At 40.3% G+C, this 19,821-nt stretch overlaps 1 protein-coding gene across 1 annotated transcript in view; it reads right to left on the reverse strand.

The window, feature by feature from the left end:
- Window positions 1-4,809: 4,809 nt before the first annotated feature.
- The window catches only part of HIBCH (3-hydroxyisobutyryl-CoA hydrolase), a 75,240-nt gene continuing 60,228 nt past the window's right edge, over window positions 4,810-19,821 (reverse strand). The window contains exons 12-14 of the mRNA XM_056111760.1: window positions 9,947-10,066; window positions 8,042-8,075; window positions 4,810-5,120 (exon numbers count right to left, since the gene is read on the reverse strand). Of these exons, the coding sequence (XP_055967735.1) occupies window positions 5,005-5,120; window positions 8,042-8,075; window positions 9,947-10,066 (270 nt within the window). The 3' untranslated portion in view covers window positions 4,810-5,004. The remainder of the gene's footprint in view (window positions 5,121-8,041; window positions 8,076-9,946; window positions 10,067-19,821) is intronic.

Here is a 19,821-nt window from a genome sequence, read left to right on the forward strand (position 1 = left end):
GCTCCTTGATGACTTTATATCTCAGACAAGAGTTTGCAGAAATCGTGACAGTGATGATTATTGCTTGAAAACAAGAAGCCCCATGATATACAAAAAAAGTACTAAAGGCCATACATAGAAACCAAGTCCTGATTGCTTTTAGTACTGAAAGTGTTAACTTTACAGTCTCAAAGACACAGAGCTCACATACTTTTGAAAAAAAACTGACTAGATGGCTGATCACCAAATCTTACTACTATGAGACAAAATCATACATGAGTAGTTTTTTTTATAAAATATCACTATTCCAAAGTACACATTTGATGATAACGATACTCATAGGGCAGTTATAGCTATGTACTATTTTTAAAAATAGCCTTCTCCCCTCAACCCCAAATCCCAATTTGGGAAAGTTGTCAGTACACATCTCATTTTTAAAAAAGAATAGCACATTGTTATCATTTTGAATTGGAAAAAGTGGAAGTCTTTAATCTTCATCAAGATTTGCACATGCTGAGTATCACTGGAGTTTTATTGAAGGTCATGAGTATCAGGTCTTTTATTAGTTTTGTGATTAAAATCAAAAGGCAAGAAAACATTTGTAATTTTTAAAATTATACATATACACACATATATGTATGTATATATAGAAAGGCAGAAATACTTGAAACTTGCAGTTTAAATGAATGATCTCTCCAAGTTACATGGGGGTGAGGGAGCTACTTTGAGTAGTATGCAATTTTTCAGTTGTCTTGCAATACCTGATCAACTTCCATTTCACCTAATCTCAGAATCTGTGCTATCTAATGTACTTGCACAATTGAGCAAAACTATAAAACAGATGAAATTCATACATGAAGTTTTGATGCTAGGAGCAGAGTCCCCAAAATGCAAACCTATTTATAGATCATTAAAAAAAACTATTTTTCTGGGGTGGGGGGTGTTGTGTTTTGGTTTTGATGGCACTGGGGTTGAACCCAATGCAAAAAAAAATTAGGCTTTTGAATAAAACTTAACCTAGTAACTCAAATCTCTAGCCACATTTTATCAATTTTATATCAGGCATCAGGACATTTTTTACAAGTAATTTGCTGTTTTAAGAATTTAATTAGGGCTGGAGAAGTATAAGACACCTGCTGACTGCATACAGCTAACACCCATCTGGTTCCTTAAAGCACCATCAAGGGTCACTCCTGAGCACTACTGGGTGTGGCCCACCCCCTATAAGAAAAAGATTTAAATATATATTTATATATATACAATATCATGGCAAGAATTGAAAAGCCATATAAAGTAGCATGTCAAAAGCTTTATTTTAGCGCACATAGAGTTGTAGATTGGTGGCATTTGGTCAAGTCTAAATTATTTTAGCCTCAGGTTTCTCCTTTGCTCTGGGGCCCTATATACCAGGAATATAACAGGGATTTCTGCCAGACCCATATGTAGCTAGAAGTCTAATCTCTGTTCCCTCTCTGACACTGAGGCAGTAGTTTTTGTCATCAAGCACTACCCATGGGTCCCTGGGTCATTTAGTAGAGTATGATATGACATATAGGGCTTTATCTTGGTTATGAAAGATATATATCAAACCATGGACCACGAACTACAAGACTCGCAAATCAGTGAATTAGCAGATAAACCAAGTTGGGGAGGAGAAAGAGCTGGATACACAAATCTGCATTGCATGAGACTGTTAACAAGATAAACAATTTTCTGTAAGCTTCCAGATCACAGGTCCCTGGGGTGTGGGGTCAGATGAAGTGTGTGCATGGGAAAGACACAGAACGTAGTCAGGCCTATGAGGGTCGCCTTTTTTCTTAACACGTACAGACATTTTTGCTTTTTTCCCTAAACAATATAGTGTAACAACTATTTACAAAGCACTTAAAGAGTAACAGAAACAAGTAATCTAGAGATGATTTAAAGTATTGCACATTTTACCAAAAGAACTTGGGCATCTTTTGGTTCTGGTATCTTGGAGGTGGGATTAGAGCATATCCCCTGCAGATATAAGGGTTGATTATAGACCTTGTAACAGTGAAATGGGGACATCTTTTATAGGACAGTTTTATTTCAATACTTTAAATACTGGCTTTTCCTGAATGCCTTTGATGAACAATGTCAGAATACAGAGCCTGTTTGGAAGGAAGCTGAGGTGTAAACAAAAGACTGAAAGAATCGTTAGCTACTAGAAAGAAAAAATACTGGTTCCAACTGAAATCACAAAGGAGGTAAAAGCAGTGGCCAGGATCTGTTTGGCTATCAAAATCTTGGACAGTAACTGAGTCAAGATGCTGCGAACTTTGCTGGTGCTTTGTCATAATATCCAGAGGCACAGAAGTACTGCTTCACACAGGCAATAAAGTTTCCAGAGCAACAAAGGTTCTCTGAGGATGATAATGCCAGTGCATCTACAGGCTGGGGTGGCTGCTTCCCTTTGGAGAGATTCTTAACAGTTGGTGGAATAGCTTGTACCATACAGCGACCTGTTCATGGCTGCAATCCCAAGAAGTGGGATTAACTTCAGTTGATCATCCCAGCCATCAGCTGGTTTGGCGGACTAGTGGAGTTTTTGGGGATCAGCATTTATTATAAACATTGTAACTGCCACAAATAAAGCTGTTTTTACCATGGGGGGGGGGGATCCCCACCAAAACTAACCAAAAACCAGTGGCGAAATTATAAGTTAAAGCGTAGGAATAGGAAGGCCCAAACAATGACACTCAGCACTCAGGCTTCGTCGGAAGCAGCACTCTAAAAACGAATTTCCAGTGTTTGCAGCTGGAGGAAGGGACAAGGTGGTACCTTCACCATGCTGAGCCATACCCAGCCACTGTATCGCTCTCCTTAAGAACATCCCGGGAAGGGTCTGGAGTGATAGCACAGCAGGTAGGGCGTTTGCCTTGCACACGGCTGACCCAGGTTTGATTCCCAGCATCCTATATGGACCCCTGAGCACCACCAGGCATAATTCCTGAGTGCAGAGCCAGGAGTAACCACTGTGCATTGCCGAGTGTGACCCAAAAAGCCAAAAAACAAACAAAAAAAACCCCACCTAGGACAGGGGCAGTTGAGTGCTACCAGTGCAACAAAGAACCTGCAGGTGGCAACTCTGTAGGAAACGTGCCCGTCCCCCCTCTATAAAGCCTGAACCTCAGATGGCTGCCCTGCTCTCCCACAGCACTGTTGGCTCTTTTTCAGTTTCAGGCCTTTGATCCAAGAAGTCGCTACTTTCAGTTGCCTTATGAGTTCTTTGCAAACTACTTCTAGTTATTAGCACATAAAGCACAAGTTCGAAGGGAATCAGGAATAAGACGATCTTACTCCCAAAGGAACCCCCTTTTGTCAAATTGCCTTATTAGTACCAAAACAGGTAGAGTAACATGAAATTTATCAGCCCTTACTCAGTTTGGTTGGCATTTCCGGAGTTATGGGGAAGCAAACTTCTGTGTTAGTTTTAGAAATGAAAAATTCAGGACAACACTCTACATGAACTCAAGGACCAGCAAAAACAAAGTTGTAACAGATGATTGCTGAACCCCAGCACCCTCACCTGGGGTTGGTATGACCAAACAGGACTTCCTGGAGCAGCAGACCTGAGTTCAGAAGTGCTCCCCACTTCTTCATTTACAGAACTCAGTTTTGTTACCAAATTCTCTTCACTGTAAGACCGAACTATGATATAGTCTATTTTTTTCCAAATGGCTCTGTGAAAACATTTTTGTAACTGTACAATAAAAGCTTCGCTGAAACTATGAGTTCTAATTGAAGTAAGCCATTGCTTGTCAACATGATGTTTTATGCTACACTTTCGAATTCTCACAGCAAAGATTTAATGTATTTGATGCATTTCTTTTGGGGTGTCCCACAGTGACCTTAAGAGGCCTGTGGGTCCCTCCCACCTGTTTTTAGCTAACCAGCTACTGCGGGGGGGGGGGGGTTGGGGGGCCGGGCACAGTGGGCGCAGAATTATCTTGCCATCTCCGAGGCTCCTGAGGGCCTCCAGGGCTGTAGCACCCTGTGATGTTCGAGGGACCATGTGGTGCGAGGAATGGAATTGGGATTGGCCACCTGCAAGGCCTGCGCCTTAATCCTGGTACTCCCTCTCCAGTCCCTCTTTTCTGCATTTGCATCCAATAAGTGAATAAAAAATTCTTTCATACAAATAATTTATCAGATCATGTAGTTGGTCCTCCAAGTAGGAGGGATTTTGTTGTTTTTGTGTTGCTTTTCAGGTACTGCTCAGGGACTGCTCCTGGTTCTGTACTCAGGATCACCCATGGTGGGTCCAGGGTACCATATGCTGTGCAGGAGATTAAACTGGGGCAAGTGGCCTAACCACTCTACTCTTTTCGTAGTCCCCACAATGGAGAGTTTTAAGAATAAACAGGAGAGCTAGAAATCCAGCACAATGGGTTGGTGTACATGCTTTGCGAGCAGGAAGCCTAGGTTCTATTCCTAGCACTGCATGGTTCCCCAAGCTCCGCCACGAGTGACCCCTGACCATGACTGGGTGTGAGCCCCAAACCAAATCAACCAGAATCAACCCAGAATCAACCCAGTAATCAAACCTGTGGGCTCCCTCTGAAATATCTCTCAACCCTTATGATGGTCCTGAAACTATAATGTACATATAAGTTTAATTAATAAAACCTTAGTATAAAACATAAAGTTCCTACTTTAATTACACATTTCACATGCATTAATGGCCTTCAAAAATAGGAACTGATGAAATTTTCTGTAAAGGACCAGGGTAAATATTTCAGGCTTTGGAAGCCTTATAATCTCTACTGAAGCTATTCAACTTAAAAGAGCTATATATGTAAAGAATACAGTATAAGCCAATAAAGCTTTATTTATGGACATTGATATGTGAATTTCATATAATTCTTACATCATGAAACATTAGTCTTTGATTAGTCTGATTTCTTTCCCCAAACACTGAAAAAAAAGTAACTCCAAATTCAACACATGGGCCAGAATTTGCCAAATTCTCCTCCAAAATACCTTAAAAATAGAGTCACCTCAAAATTTTAAATCATTACTTCCCAGAGATTTAAAAAGATCTTTCAAGTCTTCATCAGTAACTTCTTTTAGATCAGCTGGTTTCCACTTCGGACTTTGGTCTTTATCTATTAACACTATCAAGAAAAGAAATAGATGTTAGCACATTTCTGATACTGCCAGAATTTAATTACTGAACTGACGGAACTACCTTGCATTAGGCATATTTTTCAACAGCATGAGTATATTCTGCAAAGTTAAATTTTGTACATTTAAATTTTTCTGCTAAATTAAGCTTCCATAGAATTTAGATGGATATCAGCATACTAGTCGTGAGTATAATGATCTCAAGATTATATTTTAACTTAAGCCTCATGTCTCTAGTTTAAATAAAGTCATGTGAACTGATCAGTGGAGTAAGCCATAGAACTTTTTTCTTCAACAAAATGAAAACTGAAACTCCATGTTATAAAATTGCTAAAACTCAAGTTAGTGTATTACACAAAGAAAACAGGGGCAAGTGCAAGGCCCAGACCAGCCTCATAACCTCCTCCATACTGAATTTCAGGAGGAGAGAGGGGACTTTATGTATAACTAATTGTGAATTCTATTGTTTTGCTGAATCTCCTAGTTCACACAGCTCTGAATTAAAGTTCCAGACTTTTCTTCAGGTTATCATGAAACCCTCCTCCTCTAATTTCACACAGTCATCACTCAATAACCACAGAGTATCCCCACAGGATTTATGAGTATGAGGTAATCTGTAACCTCTCCTTTAATAAGGAAGGCAAATGTCAATATCCTGGTTGTGACACTATTTTATAAAAGTAAAGTAAAGGCCCTCCTGTTGATCATCGATTTGCTCGAGCGGGCCCAGTAACGTCCCCATTGGAGACTTTGTTGTTACTGTGTCTGGCATATCGAATACGTCACGGGGAGCTTGCCAGGCTCTGCCATGCGGGCGAGATACTCTCGGTAGCTTGCCGGGCTCTCCGAGAGGGGCGGAGGAATCGAACTCGGGTCGGCCATGTTGGCTGTGTGCAAGGCAAACGCCCTACCGCTGTGCTATCGCTCCAGCCTATCGCCATTAGGGAAACTGGGCAGGAGGTCTGCAGAGCTTCTGTGTAATGCCTTCCCAGTGCATGTGCATCAATCACTGTTACCGAGCTAAAAAAAGGGGGGAGGGGGAATAGGGTCTAGGCTGAATGCGGCTGTGGAAGGGACATAGGCTAATGCATAAAAAAGCACATGGTTCTTGTGAAGTATAGAAATGTCTAGACACGAAAGCTCTAGGGTGAAGCTAAAGAACAAATTTAGCATTACAACAACAAAAACAAAAAAGCCAGTCTGGAAACCCAAGAGGCAGGCTGCCTCTGGAGGTAGAGGGGAAGGTGGCTTTCTGCAGAATTAGAGGTGTGTGTTTGGGGGGGAGCGGGGGAGGTATCTGTAGGTTTGGCTGCCAACCAACCCTACTCCAGCATCAGGTAAGTGCTGATACTGAATGGCATGTTATGATGGGATTGTGATCACACCCAAAAGTGTTTGGGGGACCTGGTGGTGCTGGAGAACAAATCAAGGATATGCTGAAAAGTGAGGCAACGCATACTCTTCATTGGAAAGTAACACAAAAAGCACCTGCACAGTGAGTCAGAACTTTGAGACAACCTGGCTTCATCCCTTTCTCCTTAAAATAACTTTGCACTAGAAAATATTATTTCTTTCAGTTTGAGAAGGACTATTTCAGCAACATAACTAAAGGAACACTCAGGTTCTCCTAAAATAAGAGGGAGAGGGAGAGGTAGAGAGAGAGTGAGAGGGGGAGAAGGAGGGGGAGAGAGACCCCATTATTGAGTCAGGGTGATACATCCAAACATCTAAGGGTGAGCGTACATGCTTAGCATGCAAGAGGCCTGGGTTCAGCCCCCAGTACCACATGGTTCCCAGGCACCTGAGCAGCACTGAGTATGGTGCCAAACCAAAAAATAATAAAAATTAAAATGAGTACTGGTTTCTGTAAAACACACAGTCATCTCCTCTGACTAACTCCATGTCTTCTAAGAGAATGTGAGCTTGATTTTTATATCACATGATGATATAAAAATTACCCTAGAAATCAAGAGTAATGCATTCTAGAGCAGTGAATGGTATTTATTAACATCTACAGCTCTGAGTATATAACCTTTCATTCAGATGTCTAAATGTCTATTCGGAATCTGTACTATGTTGATCAATAAAACATAGGAAAATTAGAGATGCAAAAACAGGAGAAACAACTCATGTAAAATAAACAGTGATTGTAGGGATAAGGACTTACACATTAAAAAGCAACTGTGCACATTTGCTAGGAACAGCATCAGTCATGAGATAATTTCAGACAAGGTAGAGAATATTAATCTGTAATTAATCTGTAAGTGAACAACACTGGTTATGTTGTATAATTTTTTTCTAGCAGTGTTCAACTGCTCTGGTGCAAGCAAGGAGCTGGACATTTATTTATTTTTATTTTTATTTTTTTGCTTTTTGGGTCACACCCGGCGATGTTCAGGGGTTACTCCTGCAAAGCCATTGCACTCAGGAATCACTCCTGGCAGTGCTTGGGAGACCATATGGGATGCTGGGAATCGAACCCAGGTGGGCCGCAAGGCAAACGCCCTATCTGCTGTGCTATTTGTTCCAGCCCCGGAGGCTTTGGCATTGCTGAACCATGGCCCAGTCAGTAGAAGAGGGAGCTGGGAGGGGACTTGAGAGGTATCCTGGCAAAAATAAACACAGCTTACAAAGACCAAAGCAGCAGAGAGTGCTCAAATGCTCTGTGGCCCTAGAGGCAGGCCAGGGGCTGAGAGGGCAGATAACCACCCAACAGATAACAAGATTAGAGAAATCTCTGTGGTTTCAAAAACTTGGTCTTCCTTTTTCATGTCAGCTGACAACATGAAAACAAAATAAAACTTTGCAATCTTTACAAGAATGTAATATTGACTAATAAAGTAACTATTGTTTTTGGTTAATAGATGCTCAGGAGTCCTCCACGGGAAGGAAAAGGTCGTTTGTCACTCACCTGCTCTAACCCCTTCATGAAAGTCATGGCCTCCCTGTAAGAAAACAGAGGTTAGATGGGGGAATTTCCCGTCCCAACCAGGACTGTGCCATTCAGAGAGTGACCCCCCCTCTGAGAGCCCACACTAACTCACCATCTTTGTTCTCCACTGCTGCCAATTCCTGCTTCCCTGCGGAGCTCCTCTGAAGCTGCTTTCCCCTCCAACCCCCACTATCTATGGCAGCACTTTGCTTTTCAATTGGCCCACTTTCCCCAGCCCATTAAATGTAGTCACTTTTCTTTGAAAATATGCTCATCTCCTTCAAGCCTTTCTATCTCTGGGACAAAAAAAAACTTTAAAAACTCCAGCACCAGTGCAACCCTGCTACTATCTCTACTGACATCCAGGTTGCTAAATCTGCTGAGGAAAAAACAAAACAAACGGACAAAAATAAAGCCACCATACAATTTTGACTGGTTTCACTGAAAGTCTATGATCACAAAGCTCACATAGACATGGAATACTATCCTACAGTCGTTTTCTCTTTCTCATTCCCAGACAGTCCAACTGATTTCTGCCTCCTCAATCTCTACCCCTTGCACACTTAATTCTCATTTATTCTCAGCCCTAACGATCTGCCCCTTCTGAAATGATTCGGCAGATTCACCCACAATTTCCATGTTGCAAATTAACCTAAGGGTCCTCTGTACATAAAAAGAGAAGGCATTTTTATTCAAAGTTGAAAGAAAAAATCACTATGATTCTTAAGTGTTCCATAAAATTCTTTGTGTATTTACAATACTGGGCTGGAGCAATAGCACTGCGGTTACTGCATTTGCCTTGCATGTGGCCGACCAGGGCTCGATTCCTCAGTCCCTCTTGGAGAGTCCAGCAAGCTACCGAGAGTATCCCGCCTGCACCAGGCAGAGCCTGGCAAGCTCCCTGTGGCATATTTGATATGCCAAAAACAGTAACAAGTCTCACAATGGAGATGTTACCGTGCCCGCTTGAGCAAATCAATGAACAACAGGAGGACAGTGCTACAGTGCTACATTTACAATACTATTTTCAATGCTAAGTTCATAATGAAAATGTCAGACTAGTAACTTGCAGTGTACATTTATTTTTCTACTTGTCTACTTATACTATAGTCACCAGGATGATGTCTTAAAATGATCACATTTTGCTTTGAATGCCACATGAGATAAGGAATTCTTATCCTTAAATACTGCAAATCAACTTGTTTCACAAAGCCCTAGAGAAGCAATATTGCTGTATATCTTTTTATTATTATTATTATTATTATTGAATCACCGTGAGCTACAGTTACAAAACTTTCATTTTTTTCCCCCTTTTTTGGGGGGATGTCACACCCGGCGATGTCCAGGGGTTACTCCTGGCTCATGCACTCAGAAATTACTCCTGGCAGTGCTCAGTGGACCATATGGGATGCTGAGAATCGAACCCAGGTTGGCCGTGTGCAAGGTAAACGCCCTACCCGCTGTGCTATCACTCCAGCCCCAAAACTTTCATGTTTGAGTTTCAGTCATACAGTGATCAAACATCCATCCCTCCACCAGTGCACATTTTCTACCACCAATGTCCCCAGTATCACTCCCTGCTTCTCTCCCCACCCCGCCCCATTCCACCCCTCCCCTTGCCTCTATGGCAGACAATTTCCCTCTTACTCTCTTTCTACTTATGAGTATTATGGTTTGCAGTACAGATAATGAGAGGCAATCATGTTTGGTCCTTTATCTACTTTCATATTGCTATATATCTTAAGCCAATTCCATGCTATGTTTTCACAGAATAGATTTGCAGGTAGTCTGAGTATTCTTGCTTATAGCTTTCTGATTTTCACATGTTCTACAATGAACACTTATTATTTTACTCACTAGAAAATGACATTTAAAAATTCTTACCATACAAGCTTGACTCAGCCGATATTCCATCGTTAATACTTCTTGCAAAGTCTTCGAAGACCCCTCTGTGAGTTGCCTCAGTGTGATCTTTAGTGATGTTGGAGACATTTTATTAATTACCTATTGGAAAAAAATTTAATTTACTAATTTTGGATCAATTTATTGTTTGTAATAAGCCAGTTGAGTTGAGCATTGGTATAAATAACAGTTAAATATGTCCCTTACCAAGTAAAGGACCTGTACAAAGAAAACTACAAAACGCTACTTCAGGAAATAAAAGAGGACATGAGGAAATGGAAAGATACCCCCTGCTCATGGGTCGGGAGACTTAACATTGTCAAAATGGCAATACTACCGAAAGCATTGTATAAATTCAATGCAATCCATATAAGGATCCCCATGACATTCTTCAAAGAAATGGAGCAAACACTCCTGAAATTTATATGGAACAATAAGCCCCCACGAATAGCTAAAGCAATTCTTGGGAAAAAGAAAATGGGAGGAATCAACCTCCCGAACTTCAAACTGTACTACAAAGCAGTAATAATTAAAACAGCATGGTACTGGAACAAAGGCAGAACTGAAGACCAATGGAACAGGGTTGAATACACTGACATCTCCCCTCAATCATATGATCATCTAATCTTTGATAAAGGTGCAAGTAATGTGGAGTAAGGAAAGCCTCTTTAACAAATTGTGCTGGCATCACTGGACGGCTACATGCAAAAAAATGGGCTCAGAACTCTGCCTAACACCATGTACAAAAGTAAGATCAAAATGGATTAAAGACCTCAACATCAGACCAGAAACCATAAGGTACATTGAAGACAAAGTTGGCAAAACCCTCCATGACATTGAAGCTAATGGTATCTTCAAAGATACCACGCCACTGTCTGAGCAAGTGAAAACAGAGATAGATAAATGGGACTATCTTAAACTAAGAAGCTTCTGCACCACCAAAGAAACAGTGACCAAAATACAAAGACAGTCTACAGAATGGGAAAGGATATTCGCCGAATACACATCTGACAAGGGGTTGATATCCAGGATATACAAAATACTGGTTAAACTCCACAAGAAGAAAACATCCAACCCCATCCAAAAATGGGGCAATGAAATGAACAGAAACTTTCTCAAAGAAGAAATCCAATTGGCAAAAAAGCACATGAAAAAATGCTCTACATCATTAATCATCAGGGAGATTCAGATCAAAACCACAATGAGATACCATCTCACACCTCAGAGACTGGCCCACATTCAAAAGAACAAAAGCAACCGATTCTGGCGTGGATGTAGCGAGAAAGGGACACTCCTTCACTGTTGGTGGGAATGCCGACTGGTTCAGCCCTTCTGGAAAACAGTATGGACGATTCTCAAAAAATTAGAAATTGAGCTCCCATTTGACCCAGCATTACCACTCCTGGGAATATATCCCAGAGAGGCAAAAATGTATAGTCGAAGTGACATCTGCACTTGTTTGTTCATTGCAGCACTCTGCAATAGCCAGAAACTGGAAGAAACCCGAATGCCCAAGAACAGATGACTGGTTAAAGAAACTTTGGTACATCTACACAATGGAGTACTATGTAGCTGTTAGAAAAGATGAAGTCATGAAATTTACATACAAGTGGTACAACATGGAAAGTATCATGCTAAGCGAAATGAGTCAGAAAGAGAGGGATAGACATAGAAAGATTTCATTCATCTGGGGGATATAAAGTAACAAAGTATGAGATTAATACCCAAGAATAGCTGAGATCAGCACCAGGAGGATTACTCCATAGCTTAGTGACCAGCCGGGCATTCTAGAGGAAAGGGCAGCTCAGATAGAGAAGGGAGCACCAAATAAAGGGTGTTTGGAGGATCCTCCCAGGAGGGGAGATGCATGTCGAAAGTGGACTATGGACTGAACATGTTTGCCACTCAATGCCTCTTTTGCAGACCACAACACCCAAAAGGAGAGAGAGAACACAGGGGATTGCCCTGCCACAGAGGCAGGGGGGATGGGGGTTGGGGGTGGGGGGGATATTATCCATGGTGGTGGAAAATGGGCACTGGTGGAGGGATGGGTATCTTATCATTGTATAATTGAAACCCAAGCACAAAAAATTGTAAATCTACAACTGTACCTCATGGTGTTTCACTAATAAAAAAAAAATAAAAAAAATATGTCCCTTACCAGTACTTTCATCCACTTACCTTGGAAATAAGGAAGGACAACAATTCAAAAGTCACTTGTATTCCTGAATAAAATAAGAATGCTGGGCCTGACAACTGCAAGAACAGTTGCAAAAACCACTTCCTTCTGCATTTAGAAGTGATACTGCTACCATTATATGTGTAAGGGTCATAAATTGCAAGAATCAAAAATCTGAAGCTTGCTTTTTCCTTTAAAATTATAACACAAAATTTTCACACATGTTGTTGAATGACTGTCTGAAAGGTGCAAAATTTACTTTTTGAGTGAAAGGCATTAGCCACATCAAAATTCCAGCCTCTTTAAGCACCCTCAAATTTGGCACAGAAATTCAGAGAACAGACTGCATGAACAGGACCTTACTTAGCAAATTCCAGAACATAAACAAATGATGGCTATCCAGGAAGCATTCAGAGAAGATCAAAGCCCAACAGCTGCTGGAGAAAAGTTAATATGAGGAGGAGGAAATGGTGATGAATCTGGTTCTTCACAGGAATTCATTCTCTCTCCAGTACTATTTGAAAATAGTCCCTTGAATGCCCTGATAACAATTCTATTATAGTTTTTCTGGTTGCAAGCCATGTGGAAGATGGCACTGCTGCAAAAGACTGCATACAATCGGAAGAGATGTCCCCCTTCTATAGCCAAGTAGACAATGGATCCATTTTGATGAGGGGAAAAAAATACCCACTAATTTTTCTAGCCATATAACCATGTTCATATTGCTACAGAGAACACTTGAAGGACTTCATTTACAATGTAAAAGGTACAATAACGGGACAGACGCAGACACATTTATGCTTTTCTAGTCTACTTGGCGGGGCTGGGTCCCTTGGGGTGAGGAGGGCTCTCACCCCCCCCCCCCCCCCACTGCCTGGCACAGCAGCTGAACCTCCACTACCCAATCACTGCCATGCTCCAGGCAGCTTTTCGGACACTCAGGCCAAGCCTCACGCATGAATGAAGTCCCATGGAACCCAGATAATGTGGAACTTCGTGACCCTGGACTCTGGACTCAACAGGATCCTGGAAAAGAGATCCTCTGCCTGCTTTCCACAGTCTCCAGTGACTCAGGGATCACACCCATAAGCCACACCCTGCAAAAATGGTCAATTCTTCATAATATGATGATATGATGATATCCTAATACATTATTTTTCTATTATATAGTACCTCAAATTATTCCAGAGTATTTCTACCTAAGAAATAGATTCTGCTGGTGGAGAGCACCCAGTCCCTTCTCTTTTGTCTAGTGTGAATTGATTTTTGCTCCAATATACTTCCCGTTTCTAATTAGGCTTAAGCTTCTCTTCTGACGTCATACAATACTACTCCTAAGTATACAGAAAAATGTGTATCTGTGTTACCAAATGAAATAGGCAAAAATGTTCACAGCAGCACAATATGCAGCAGTAAAACCAACAAATACTCCTATGTATCAATTGTATGAATAAAAAAAATGTGGTCTGTCATATAATGAATTATAGCATTGTAGACTAATTGCTATATACATGAAAGAGTCTCACAAATACAGAGAGCAAAGCAGCTAGATACTCAGTCCATGGGAGGGAGGAAAGACAAAGAGACCCAGTGGGACATCTGGAATGCTCCAAATTCATTCTGGGTGTTCTGTTCATCCTGTAAAAAAATTCTGAGCTCCACGTTTATGATATCTATATTTTCCTCTACTTCAAAAATAAATTCTTTAAATATATCCACACTCAGAACAGACTCACTGAATTTAAGTTCTCAAGTATAATTCTAAGGCCAATCTGGTTCCAATCTTCGTGGCTGTTTCCTGATACTCTACTTTTGCTCCCTTCTGCATTCTCCAAATGCTTGTCCTGTGCACGCGTGTTTTGTTCTGTATAAAATACCTTTTTTTTTTTATCACTTGGCAACTCATCCCATCTTTTAGACGGTAATTAGATAAATCCTCTATAAAACAGAGCCAAAGGAGAGAGCGAACAAAGGGTCTAGCAGAGACACAGGAAGCCTGTCACAAGGTCTGGTTTGACGGCACAGCACAGAGATAAGGCAGGAGGAGTTGTTGCTAGGAAGGGAGCTGACAGAGGACAGAGGTACACACACAAACAAAAGAAATGGAAAGTTTCTGGCTCACCTCCTTAGACAGTATAAAAGGGGGAGGCAACTGTCTTTTACCAGGATCCCGACCATTACGGAGCGGGAATTTCCTAGTCTTATTTTGCCTTCAATAAAACTTTACTTTTTGCCCTGCTGCTGATCATCAGCTGCCTCTCCTTTGTTGAAAGGTCAACAAGAACCTAGCTATGTTGTAACAATACTTTATTGGGGGGGGGCAGTTTGGGCCCCACCTTGTGGTACTCCAAGGCTACTCCCAGCTCTGTGCTCAAAGAGCCATCCCTAGCTGCGCAAAAGGGACCATAGAGGCCAGGGATCAAACCAGGGTTAGCAGCATTCAAGGTAAGCACCCAAACCCTGTTCTATATCTCCAGTCCTGTCCTCTGAAACTTTTTAGATTCCATCCCTCCCTCACTTTTGGTTTCTTTGAGGGCCACACCTGGTTGAGCTCAGGGTTTACTCCTGACTCTGCATTCACTCATGACAGAGCTGGGAGACCATATGCAGTACCAGGGATTGAACTGGAATTTACTGCATGCAAATGCCTTCTCTCCCAAACCCATGAACTGTGGACACCAATGGTGCAAGACCCCATTTCAGTGGCATTTGTTATACTCTACTATAATTGCCTTATTAGCTGCTATTCCACCAGACTGAACTCCCTCGTCCCTCTCAGTTACTACAGCTTCATCTTTGTGCTTCCAGGAAGAGTATAGCCCCATACCCACTCATTCACTCATTCCTCTGACTTGCCATGTGACACGGTATGCATGAAAGCTGTCTAGAAAAACATGAGTGAGCAAGTTTCTCAGAAACTAGGGTCTGCCAGACAGCACTCAATAAAGCCAAGAGACAGAAGGAACAAACAAGTATACACAACAGGATGAGGATAAGCAGAGAGAGGGGCGCAGATCTTTATGGAATGGCACGGCCATTGTGGAGGTTCGGAGGTTCCAAGAAGTGCTCAGGGAGCCCAAGACCACCTCCAGGGATACTTGACCAATCAGTCAGAGGTTTAATGCTCACTGTATTAACCAACACTGTCATTAATTTACTTTAATGAGGTAATAATGTGGTGCCAGAGATTAACCAGCTCCCCAGTCCTTAAACTCACATTAAATATAATTTAGTAGATTATTTCATATTTTTAATAGTTCATTTTGCTGGGGTATAATTTGTACTCTCATAAAACTATGAAATGTTATACTATAAAATTCACTTTCAGTGCACAATTCTTCAAGTCTGGTAAATATATACAGCTATGTAACTATTTCTGCAATCAAGACAGAGGACATTTCCATCACCTTGACACGTTCTTTCTTCAACTCTACCCACAGACAACTGCTCTGTTTTTTGCTCATACTGTTTTTTCATGTGTCTTTTCTAGAATCTCATAAAAATACAAGCATAGAGCAGGTGGTGCTTTCTATCTCCCCTCTTTTGCGAGGCTGCTTCTCATCCAAGAAGCATATTCATCCAAGTTATATGTGCATCAGTCCCTGGTCTCATCTAATAGCTGAATAGTGTTTCACATGTAAGTATATCACAATCTCCTCACTCCCTCTGTGACTAGCAGGGATTGGGCTGTTTCTAGTAGCAGACTATTACAAAATTACTATGAGTATGTGAATACAAGCATCTGGGTAGATCTGTTTTCTTTTTTCCTTGGTAAATAGTTAGGAATGGGATTGTTGGGTCTTGTAGCAGGTGTATATTTAACTTTATACAAAGCCACCAACCAGTTTTCCTGCTCCCAGTATGAGTTCTCTACGAGCTCTACCACTACATGGCCTTGATATGATCCACCTTTATGGATCAGATCATTTAATGTGTGTATAATGACAACTGTGACTTTAATTTGTATTTTCCTGATAATCAAAGATGTTGACAGGTTTTCGTGAAGTTGCAAAAATTCTGTATATATTATTTTAAAGTCCTCTTACCACATACGTTTTGTAAATATTTCCCATACACCTATATCATTCTCATTTTCTTGACAGTCTTTCCAAGAAGAATAGTGTTTTATTATGAAACACAAATTTTATTGATTTTTATTGTAGTCTGTAGTTTTATCTTAAAATATAACATAAAAGCTCATTTTTTGTCCTGAGGGTCACCAGCAGCTCAACCTTGGCTCTCTTCTAGAGAAGAAAGTGTCTCCCCCTCCTCTCCCCTCTTCTCTTCTCTCTCTCTCTCTCTCTCTCTCTCTCTCTCTCTTTCTCTCTCCCCCTCTTGTCTTTCTTTCATTCTCATTCTCTATCCCTCCCATTTCTCAAAATACAGCTCTTTTATTTGAAAAATTGAAATAAAGTGTAAAGACACAAAGATTTTCTCCTATTTTCTTTTAGAGGCACACAGTGTTAGCTGTGAGTACGAAATTCATTTTGAATTGTATACAGTGTAAAGAAGTTCACAACATATGACCTCAAGTTATGCCACCTTGGATTAGGGATTATTTTGAATTAAAAGCACTTGGAAAGGCAATAATTATAGCAGGATACCCTGATTATCCTTTCTTCCTGAAAGCACAAGAGACACCTTCCAACATCAGGAAGAAAGGATATATATTTTCTAACCAGAAGCAAGAAAATGGGGGCCAAGAAATGGTACAAATCTTGTTTCCAACCTTTATCTTTCCAGTTACTTTCTTCTTACCATCTACTCTTCCTAGCTCACACTCCCTTTTCTTGACTTTTTTCTTCACTAACTTATTGTTTCTATCAAACTCTTTTGAATCCTCATTCTCTTACTAAGGCTTTCAGGTACATGTAACAATTTTAAAAGATTTATTTTTTATCCTGTGACTGTGCTACCAGTGTATGTAGACCCTAAGAAGGTAGAGGAGAATTTATAAGTACAAAGAGTCAACTTTTCCTTTATATGATTGTTCCAGTTGTTCTAGAAACACTTGCTATGAAGACTACCTTTTTATTCCCACTGAATTTACCTGGTGGTTCAAGCCAGTCTTTACGCTATTTATCCCCTTCCCCCCATCTCCCCATCCCACCCCCTACCCTGTCCCACCCTCATATATTTAGCTTCTGGCACAGGAACACAAACTTTTCCCTGCTTTCAGGGCCTTGTTAGCAGTTCAGCTTAGTGCTTGCCTGAGATTCTGTCTCTGGTCTTGGTGATTTATCAAAACAGGTGCTGGTTAATTGTCTTGGAATTCCCAAAGAAGAAAGCTAAGGCAATTTTCCTACTCTCTTATTTTTTCCTTTCCTTTAAGAATAACAGTCCTGAGCTGTCTTCATTGTCCAAAACCTAAAACATATTTTTCAAAGTTTCAACCAGTTTTATAATTGTTCACAGAAGAGCACTCCTGTAGTATTTAATTGGTCATGTCTGACTCTATTTTGAAATTGTAAAGTATATGTATGTGTATAAAACTTAATGAAATAATTATACTTCTGGGTATATATCCCAAAGAATTAACTGAAGGGCATCAAAGATATATTTGCAACCCATGTTCTTTTTTTTTAAATAGTTTTGTCTTTAATTCAAAGCTCTGTGATGTGAAAATTCTGGCTACAAGATACAAATACTGGATTACTGCACTTAAATTTGGTATGTGAACAAGCAAAGCAAATCATAGACAATGTCCAATGAAAATAAACCCCCAGGTTGGCCATAGAATTGAAGTTACCAAAGTGGAGGGCGGGTAGAGGGTGGGTGGTGGGGGAACTAGTAGAATTAAAGGTTCTTATAGACTGTGGTGTAGGAACATTGACATTTTGGTGGTGAGCAATGTGGTGACTTTGTAACCCTAAAGCATATAAACATTTACACTCTTGTAAAAACAATGGGCTGGAGCGATAGCACAGTGGGTAGGGCGTTTGCCTTGCATGGGGCCGACCTGGGTTTGATTGCAGCCGACCTGGATTCAATTCTTCTGTCCCTCTCGGAGAGCCTGACAAGCTACCGAGAGTATCCCGCCCACATGGCAGAGCCTGGCACGCTCCCCATGGTGTATTCAATATGCCCAAAACAGTAACAAGTCTCACTATGGAGACATTACTGGTGCCCGCTCGAGCAAAACAATGAACAATGGGAGAACAGTGCTGTAGTACTGCAGTAAAAACAATGTTCACTGTATCACTGTATCACTGCCATCCCATTGTTCATCGATTTACTAGAGCGGTCACCAGTAACGTTTCCATTCGTTCCAGCCCTGAGATTTTAGCAGCCTCTTCTTACTCGTCTTTCTCAATGCTGCGGTATTGGAGGTTCTTCTAGGGTCAAGGGAATGAGACCTGTTGATGTTACTGTTTTTGGCATATTGGATATGCCACGGGTACCTTGCCAGGCTCTGCTGTGAAAAACAATGTTACCTCAGTAAAAAAAATATTTTTTAAGAAATTTATGGCTTCTCCTTTATAGTTTACACTTGACTACTACTAGGACTGTATTATCATAATTTAAAGCTTTGTTTCCATTAGCTTTGTTGAATTACAGTTTTATGAAGTAAACTAAACATAAACATAAAATACGATATTTGATAAATTTGAAATGTGAAACTACTTACAATCAAAACAATGCCCATTCCATTTCTCCCAAAAATGTTTTTTATAGGCCTTAGTATTTCTTCCTTCCTATCTCAATCTTCCCCAACAGCAATATAAGCAATTACAGCTTTGCCATATTTCACTTAAAGATTAATTGGGATTTTACAAAATTTTATACAAATGGAATCATAGTTTATGTACAAATGGAATCATAGTTTATGTTTTTTACTTATTACATTCAGAATAATTATTTTAACTTATATTGATTCATGTATGAATAATAAGTCATTCTTTTTGTATTGAATAAAATATTTTCATTTCCTTTTCACATTTTCATATCCTTTTCGTATTGTCAAATTCCACTGAAGGTAATATAGCACATTTCATCTACCCATTCATTTCTATTGGACACTTAGGTTGTTTTATTTTGCCAATTACAAATAAAACTTTTATGATTATTATATACACATAGTCAAATAGGCATGTTTTCATTTTCTTGAGGTTAATACCTAACAATGAAATAACTGGTCCCGATAGTAAGTGACTCTTGACGTTTTTAAGAGACTGAAAGTCTTTTTTACAGAATTGTTATACCATTTTACATTCCTAGTAGTGCTGAATTTTATAATTTGGGAGGGATTATGAATACTTTTGAATTAGTTTGAATATTTTTAATCACTGTTCTTGGACATGGATAATTTACTTGGAAAAAAGTTAATCTTTTTGAATCTTGCTTATATGTTTTTAGGCCAATCTAGAGGAGTATTATTCTAGGACGAATTTGCCTGAATGAGAGAAGTGTGTTCTGTGTACTCCACACAATGCCCTATGAATTGTGATGTTTCATAGTTTGAGAGATGGAAACGGAAACTATTCCTAGTCCAGAATAAACTCCAAAGATGATATTCTGTCTGACCATTTTATATAGGTCTTTCCACCAGTTTCAGGTAATTTACATGTGTGTATACACTGATCTCCTGATGTCTCCTGCATACTGAGAAGGATATTCTGCTGTTCTCTGGAGTTATCTATTTTGTAGCTCATCCTGAGCACTCTGGCAACCCATGTTC

The sequence above is a fragment of the Sorex fumeus genome, unplaced genomic scaffold (genome assembly GCF_029834395.1).
Source record: "Sorex fumeus unplaced genomic scaffold, SorFum_2.1 ptg000014l, whole genome shotgun sequence".
Classification (NCBI taxonomy): domain Eukaryota; kingdom Metazoa; phylum Chordata; class Mammalia; order Eulipotyphla; family Soricidae; genus Sorex; species Sorex fumeus.